This window comes from Eucalyptus grandis, chromosome 4 (genome assembly GCF_016545825.1).
Source record: "Eucalyptus grandis isolate ANBG69807.140 chromosome 4, ASM1654582v1, whole genome shotgun sequence".
Classification (NCBI taxonomy): domain Eukaryota; kingdom Viridiplantae; phylum Streptophyta; class Magnoliopsida; order Myrtales; family Myrtaceae; genus Eucalyptus; species Eucalyptus grandis.
The window spans coordinates 10,685,551-10,693,650 of record NC_052615.1 but is presented as its reverse complement, the minus strand read 5'-3'; the positions used below and the strand labels follow the sequence as shown (position 1 = coordinate 10,693,650).

The 8,100-nt window shown below is 41.0% G+C and overlaps 1 protein-coding gene across 1 annotated transcript; it reads right to left on the bottom strand.

Moving 5' to 3' along the window:
- Positions 1-1,248: 1,248 nt before the first annotated feature.
- Positions 1,249-6,608, bottom strand: LOC104440923 (GDSL esterase/lipase At5g45920). Its single transcript, XM_010053916.3, has 6 exons — positions 6,425-6,608; positions 6,115-6,340; positions 5,641-5,871; positions 2,539-2,606; positions 2,177-2,341; positions 1,249-1,605 (listed from the first exon to the last, which is right to left on the bottom strand). The coding sequence occupies exons 2-6, from the start codon at positions 6,211-6,213 to the stop codon at positions 1,446-1,448; spliced, it is 723 nt and encodes a 240-aa protein (XP_010052218.2). The 5' UTR covers positions 6,214-6,340; positions 6,425-6,608; the 3' UTR covers positions 1,249-1,445.
- Between the last annotated feature and the right edge of the window lie 1,492 nt (positions 6,609-8,100).

Genomic DNA, 8,100 nt, shown 5'->3' with positions numbered 1-8,100 from the left:
ATCTCGTTAGCGAAGTTGAATGCAAGAGCAAATTACGGTGCAAATAGTTTATTTTAATTAAAATTCCAGCATTTGGAAGAAACAGTTGTTTCACCACAAAGCTTCATATCTTGTTTTAATAGTTGCTCGCGCTCTTGGTGTTTTCATCCTTCCACACTTTGATTTTTCTCCCTTAGACACATTCTTGGCTTCATTTTTTGGAGGCTGAGATTATGAGTGTTTTATTATGTATTACGATCTAGAACAAAACAAGTGACAATACGTAAGTATCCATTACAACTTCCGTATGAGAGTTCCGGTTGTGAAAGGAAGCTCATGCGGAAGAAAAAGGGACAACTTTTCCTTTGAAGTTCTGTGATTTTCTTGTGCACTATTGATGAGTCTCGATTGTCGTTGTTTTCCAATCAAGAATAAGGGTGTCTTGCTCAGGCAATCATGAAAATAGGTGCTTCTACGGCACTTTGCTAATTCTTAAGTAGTTCTCCCGAAATGAGCCTGTTTATCTTGACGGAAAGAAAACTTACACGCCTCCTTCTGTGTTCATTGATGGAGTAGGTCAATTTGTTGGGAAACAATTAAATCTCAGCATCGAGCTTACGTAGTTGATCATGATGGAGCTTTGTTGTCGCGCACACAGAAACTTGTAGAGTTTCCAGCTTACGTAGTTGGTCAGATGGAGCTTTGTTGTCGCGCACACATAAACTTGTAGTTTCCAGCTTACGTAGTGGGTCATGATGGAGCTTTGTTGTCGCGCACACTTAAACTTGCGGATCATGCGCTAGCATCAAGCTAGTTGGCCATGATGAAGCTTGTCGCCACACATTGGCTCTGTCTTGTCACTGTGAACGAGGCTTGCCGATGCGAAGGATCTCCAGATGAGGTGCCTCCTCCAAATTCTGTGTCAGTATCACCCTCGAGGTCTTAGCTAGATCTCGATAATGATGACAAAACCTCAAAGATGTCGTATGCAATATCGAGACTTCATCGAGAGAGAGAGAGAGAGAGAGAGAGAGCAATCAAGAGTCATGGTAGTCGAGGTAGATGATAACACTGATAGAGGGAGGGAGAGCTAGAAGGGTTGAATGGTCTAGTGTTTAGCTTTGGATCAAATGTGGACGAGGAACCAATGGAGGGGACAAGTATCAACATTTAGTGAGCAAGATTGGAGATTTGGATTTACCAAATGTGGCTACGGATCCCATCCAATGTACATGTGTATCCTTTGATGATGTCAGTCTCCATGCGAGGTACAGAAGCACAATAATCCACATTTATTGATGCACGAGTACTTACGTCCTAAACATTCGGAAAATAGGCATCAGAGTTGACCAAAATAACTGTCTTCTACAAAAGGCTAGACCATGATGGAGCATGAAGGTAGTGTATAGTATTATCTAAACCCTAATACAGATGAGCAAATTGACCCAAGCTATAACAAAAGTCTTTCAGTTTTCAAAAGATTTGAGGGGATTGCTTGGATCAATATCACTAATCAAGGGGAGATCAATTGGCAAGCTTTCCAAGCTCAAGCCCACATCCCTCAGCTTCGTGATCACTTCCTCAAACACGATCTTGTTCCCAGTCTGTGCTAGATGTAGACCATCACTGCATTTTTGGTTTGCAAGATGTATGTAAAAATATAAATTAACAGTTATTTAAAAAGACAGGTGCTAAATATTATTTAATCTCAGGCATATATCAGATCAATGACAATATCGAGTAAACACTTCAAACTCAACATATTGCACATTTGTCACCTATCCAACATCTTTTGTGGCAACTGATTTTCCTGTCGATAGTATGTTTTATTAGATATAAGCGAAATTCTTGATTCCAAAAGCCCACAATCTGGTAACTAGAACAAGAAAATTTACAAATTAACATCCAAAAATTGATTTAGATTTACATGGACACCCTCTCTTTTCAATTAAGAATAATCTGCTTGCTCGAGAAGTGCTTGTCAATTATGTCTGTAATATCTTTTTCAATGCATATGCAATCTCTTCATACTTTCAAAGAATGGAAAGAAATCACAGGATAAGAGCAATCAACACTTTCTACTCTCAGCATGTAGGATTTTCAACAACCAGAATCTCGCTGCAATGTGGCCAAACACGCAAACTCTCATCCTAACTCTTTGACTGAGATAAATGTGTTGTGTAGACTAGTAATGTACCTTAGACAGGCCTTTTTCCAACCTGCGTACTGTTGCATTTTGGTCCAGAGGTCGATAACTGGAATCCCACATTCTGCTGCGACGGAAACACAAGCTTTAGCATACGCACCGGCAGCTTCATTAGTCCTCTCAGGCATGCCCATCGTATTCTCAACGTAAGGAAATCTGCATCACATCAAATTCCAATCACAGGCTCTCTCCATGGTAAGCTACTTCCGGATAAGTCAAATCACAAAATTAAAAATTCAGCACACGGAAAATTGTCACCATGCAACACCAGTAAAGGGGGAAAACAATACAAATACACTATATCAGTAAGTGTCTGAGAAGCATTGAAACTTTGGATGCAAAAGAATACATACTTGAGGCGAGCATCTTCATCAATCGGAGGGGGAGAGATGAGAAGAATCTGAGTCTCGGGCCATCGCTTCTGAAGATCGGTAAACAAGAGAGATCATGAAACATAGGATAAGATCATGAGTGCAATTACTGGATGCTTAGCTTATTAGATTTACAACTAATAAAAACGAAACAAAAATTAGGATCAGGTTTTCTACTTGATTACGTCCTTTAGAGACTAACAAACTTGGTTCACACATCTTCATTTAAGAAAATATTTATGGTGTAGGAAGCTTCGAATTCAGTTTGATTCTTCTGCAACCACAGAAGCCTGTTCATGCAATAGATCGATGGGGAAAGCACAATAGCCAAGGAGCAAGTTATGACCATGAATACATGATTCATCCGAGGTCATCTTTAGATTAAGCATATAGGGATTAGGGTTTACAGATCAACAAGCTCTAAAAAACTTATTCACCTAAGAAGCCCATAAATATATATTTTTATGTATTTGTGTATGCATATTTTGCAGCTTTAATCATGCTGATAATGCAATTCACAGTTCCTTGCTTAAGTAACCATATAAGAGTGATAAGATATATCACAAGACATCATTCAGTCCCATGCTTCATTACTTTGTCAATGGAAAACAAGTACTAATCAATGTCCTCCAAGACTGCAATCCAACATCACCTGCTATTTAAATTGTATGGAGTGCACATTTAGATCACGTGGCATAAGAAGCTTGATTAGCCAATAAGTAATGTCTTATAAAAACAAAAACAAAAAAAGTAAACGATGTTTTTCAATCCTAAAGAAATCATCAATCATATAAGCTTAGATCCTATTAATCTATCAGGACAGTGACTTCAAAAATGTAAGATCAACGTAATTGGAAAGGACTGAATGGCCCTAAAGTCCAAATGGTTCTTGATATGAAAACACTGAAATAATAATTGCTAGGAAGCCGCAAAGTAAAGTGAGAACCCAGTAACACTGACTCAAATCAGACCGCCATGTTTCAAGACAAGAGAAGTTATATTGCCCTTTGTGAGAAAAGTGGTGGTCAGAATCAACCAAATACAAGATAAGAACATCAGCAAGACGAAACTGATACGGTTAGACTCGAGAGCGTGTAAAATTACTTCCTGGCCATGACCACCAGCCATCGAGGGACAGACGATTTCATGGTTTCTCAATTCCAAAAACTATACCAACGATGGCAATAGGGTCCGCCACGCCCATGCACCTCAAAAGAGTAGCCTGACATACACCCCATGCAGGATGATCTTTTGACGTGGGGGCAAGGTGAGGAGCAAGATACAACTTCAAAAGAGCGAGAGATATTAAGAGATGCCGTGAGAAAATATTTGTGTTAAATTCTAGATTAGGTCGGAGAGGTATATGGTGAATGAAACTTAGTAATGACAGTATTGCTCATTATGAAGAACACGGAGCCAAAAAAACAAGAGCTAGAAAATGTGCACAATGCCGAGCAGCAGGAGCCGGGGCAGGACCGCGAGGAGATCTATTCTCGCCCCACGCCTCGTGGGGGCAGCGGTTTTGCCCCCACGCCTCCCCACGAGCGGGGATTTTTGGCTATCCCTACGGCACTATGAGCCATTATTGAGAACACCAAAGTCGTGGGTCCATTGACATCATAAAGCTCTTCAACTCCGAGCCCGTGGAACGAGTCAAATAATTAGACCAACAAAAGGAACCATGCTCATGATCCTAAGCATGCAATCCTTTTTAATTAAGAAAAAAAAAATTCACGATAGGCTGGACCATCCAACTACACTAATTGTGATGCGATGCGATGCAATCTCTCAACCTTTTGTCAAAAAGGGGGGCAATGAGAATGACAGGCGCTTGCTCTCGCACTCAAGCTCGATCTCACCACCAAAGATGAATCGAGCCCCATTTTCATAGAAGCAGAGGGTGTGTGGGAAACATCAATAGCGACAACTGGGCCTCACGCACCCACGTAGTCTTTTTGGCACCATCCCTTCTTTTTATATATAAATTAGAAAAAATCATTGCACGCATTCGAAAACATTGAATCATTTGTACTGGATAGATCTCATTAGGCTCGTCACGTCATGTTTATCGAAAATTTAACGCTGAAATGATCTCGAGATCCATTCACCCGGTCCACGCACTAAACAAATTTTTCGATCCGTGATCTTAACCCGCTCACTCCTTTCTTTTCCTAGACCAACAACTAAAATTAAGGGATGAATCGACAAAGATGCTTTATGGGTACTTCCGATCTACGTCAGCCCAACCCACATGAGCCGCATGCGAGAGCAACAGACAAAAACCACCTCCCCCAGTTATGCCCACTCTAGTTTTTAAGTGGACATTTTTTGTGCTCTTTTTCTTTTTGAGGGGGGGTAAATTTCTGGGTGGAGATTTCAGAAAGAAGAAAGAGGGTGAAAAGGTCAGGCATTCCACTTCCGCTTTGTAGTGGGATCATTACGTAAAATGGAAGTCAAGGAAAGGGGAAGAGGAAAACGATAGAAATTAGGTTGAGCCCACCACTTTTCATTCTCTACTAAACTTAAGATGAGTGACAAGAATGATATTCTTATTTGCCGGTTTCAAGTTTACCATTTTGTCGTCGATAATTCCTATAGCGGGGAGAATATATGTGGACTCAATTTTTTTTTTATAACCTTGGTTCTTTTATTGTCCCAAACATCGCTAATCCGTCGTCCCTTCATTCAAACACACCAGATGCATTGAGGATATTTGGACTTTAAACCCATTTTTAGTTTTAGAAAGAAGTCGCACAACAGAGTTAAAAAAAATAATGTTTGTCTTACAGTATTTTTTTAGTAAATTCAAAATTGCCAACGAGAATGTTGTCCACATGTGCGCCTTACTCTAGGAGTAGTAGTCTTAAAAATATAAATTCATACGTCAGTCTTATAATATAGGTTCTATTTTATATCTTAATCTCTCGTCCCTACCTGCATCATTCCCTTCATCCCACCGTCGTCTCTACGTATGCGATTCATGCCACTTAATTAACCCTTATTAAGAACAAGAAGGCCACGTGGGTGCGTGCGTGCATCGACAACTATAGAGGACAAAAAGAATTCACAAAGATGGTTACGTACCTTGAAAATGGAGATGATGGAATGGAGATTATGCCTGTATTCATGGAGGGGCACGTGTTGGAAGGCGGAGCACCGATCTGGGAGGCAAGCGTCGTTCGCGCCAAAGAAGACGGTGATTGCGAGCGGCGCGTCGTCGTCGCCGCCACCGCCTGCCGCCGGGAAAGCCTTGTCCAACACCTTCAGAGCCCACCTCGTGTTGTAGCCACTGTACCCTCTCAGCACCACGTCCACCTAAGTGATCCACATTCAACATAGGGTTAATCTATCTAACCACTTCAAAGGGTGTCTGATCAGTATATATCACAATCAAATACGAGGACCACGACACTCGAAAGAAGCGTTTTTCCAAGACAAGCGAGACAAAACTCAGTATTTTCGTCACCGATTAATTACATACGTTTAAAAGACGCAACCCAGAATAATTTATCTTTCTCCTCGAAAAGGACGAGAAAAACCGGGCAGCGAAACTGTTACCGTCCGAGAAAAATGGTGGGCGAGCGAAGCGCCCCAACCACCGTCACCGAAGGACTCTTCGGTGATGGAGTCGCCGAAGATGTAAATCTTGGGTCTCATCTTCCCTTCCTTCTTCCTCCTTTGCTGCCGGAAGTGGACTGGGTCGGCTATCAGATGAGGAGTTACTACAATTTATTTCACTAAGCAGCAACGCTGAGAAGCCTGCAGAATCGATCCCAATCGGATCCTGCAACGCGATCCTCACATTTAATTCTGATGCATGAGACGATGAGGGACGCAACCGGCTGAATCAAAGCCCTCGAAAACTGACCTGACGATTGTGAAAAGCAACCCCTTTTTAGCTTGGCATCAATGAAAGCCTCGCACCTCGTTATTAATTGCACGCCAGAGGGCTGGCAATTACTACTAGCAGTAGAGACCCAGAGAGAGAGAGAGAGAGAGGGAGGGAGGGTTTGAATGTGGAAGGCTCGGTGAGACTGAGAATGGGCCAATGGCTGCACCACATATTTTTAATCGACTCTCTCTGCGTTTACGTTACCCTCTAGGAAAGGGACCTTCTTCTTCCCTAGCACAAACATTTGCCCTGGAGGATAAGAATAATTACCTCACTGCCATTTTTGACCTACTTTTTTTTTCGGTAGGTATTTTTGACCTACTTTGACATTGTGACTTTGAGCACATTTATGGGTCATCGTTCATGGGCCTGCAGCGAATCCACCTGTGAGGGAACTCCTGTCCTAGGAAGAAAGTTGAACAAGAATTAGAAGGAAGATGGACCTGCTATCCCAAAAAGCCTCTAATTTTAACTTTTTGTCTCAATTTTACCATTTGTTTCATAAAAAGCTTCTAACTTTAACAATTTTACCATAAATAGCTTTTGTCCCTTAAAAATCCCTCAACTTTAGGTTTTGTGCTAAATCTATCCTAATTTTTTTTTTGTCCGATGAAAACCCTCAACATTAGTTCTTATCTGAATTTTACCATCCAATTTCAATTTCACCCTAAAATTTTTATAGTCACAAAGAACCACACACTATTACTTGATTCACAAATTTGTCCCCATTAACCCTCTGTCCAAAATTTCTCGTTAACAATTGAAAGATTGAAAACTCCCAAGCACAAACTATTTGAGTGTCGCGAGCACAATCTCTTCGATTATGAGAGATGGAACATTCCCAAGTACAAGAAATAGAGCAGCACAAATTCACTAATGGCAATTTTGATGGAAGGTTAATAAAGAGCAAATTTGGGACTCAAAAAAAGGTTGGTGATCTTTCATGAGACAAAAAAAAAATTAAAGCGAAATTGATCCGGTCCTAAAATTGAGAATCTTTTATGAGACAAAAAAAGTTTAGGATAGAATTGGGATAGGACCTTAAGTTGGAAGTTTTTTATCAGATAAAATGTAGAATGGGACAAGAGATAAAGTTGGAGGGTTTTCAGGGTATTAGGACAAGGAAGATGTATGAGCTGAAGCACAAAAATTCGAGGTTTTTCATAAGTTGTCCCACAAAATGGAAAAGTAAAAGTTTGGATGACGAGTCTCTCTTTTTGCTCATGTGCATGAAGTAGTTTGATCCATAGGAGACACATTCGTGTTGACCGCAGCATCTTCAGCTCCATGAAAGTCCAATTAATCCGGCAACAATCTGCTCTGAGGGTCTTCTGTAGTCATTCTTGATCACGAAAATAGAAAAACGGGACCTTAGGGATCACAGAGAATGCATAGCTGCAGGACAGAAGTTTGGTCATGGTTGCAATCGTGTCCTCGTGTTCCTCCCAATTATAACATCTACTTTCATGCAATGCAACGGTTTCTTAGTACATCTGACATTTTTCTTGTGAACATATTAAGTAAGGTGACTGAGCACTAATGGGGACGTCAGGTGAGGGCTCCCTGCATTAAAATCTTCCAATTGGGTTGACCTTCATCTTCACTGTCTTACTCTGACGATGACCAGAGCTTAGGAACTTGCTGAGCCCGCC

What these genes read in the sequence shown, in the direction of transcription:
- LOC104440923 (XM_010053916.3), bottom strand. Translation starts at nt 6,213, where the DNA reads ATGAGACCCAAGATTTACATCTTCGGCGACTCCATCACCGAAGAGTCC. An exon ending in GATGAAGATGCTCGCCTCAA is followed by an intron (nt 2,342 to 2,538) that starts GTATGTATTCTT and finishes GATGTGATGCAG; the next exon opens with ATTTCCTTACGTTGAGAATA. An exon ending in TGGAAAAAGGCCTGTCTAAG is followed by an intron (nt 1,606 to 2,176) that starts GTACATTACTAG and finishes CCAAAAATGCAG; the next exon opens with TGATGGTCTACATCTAGCAC.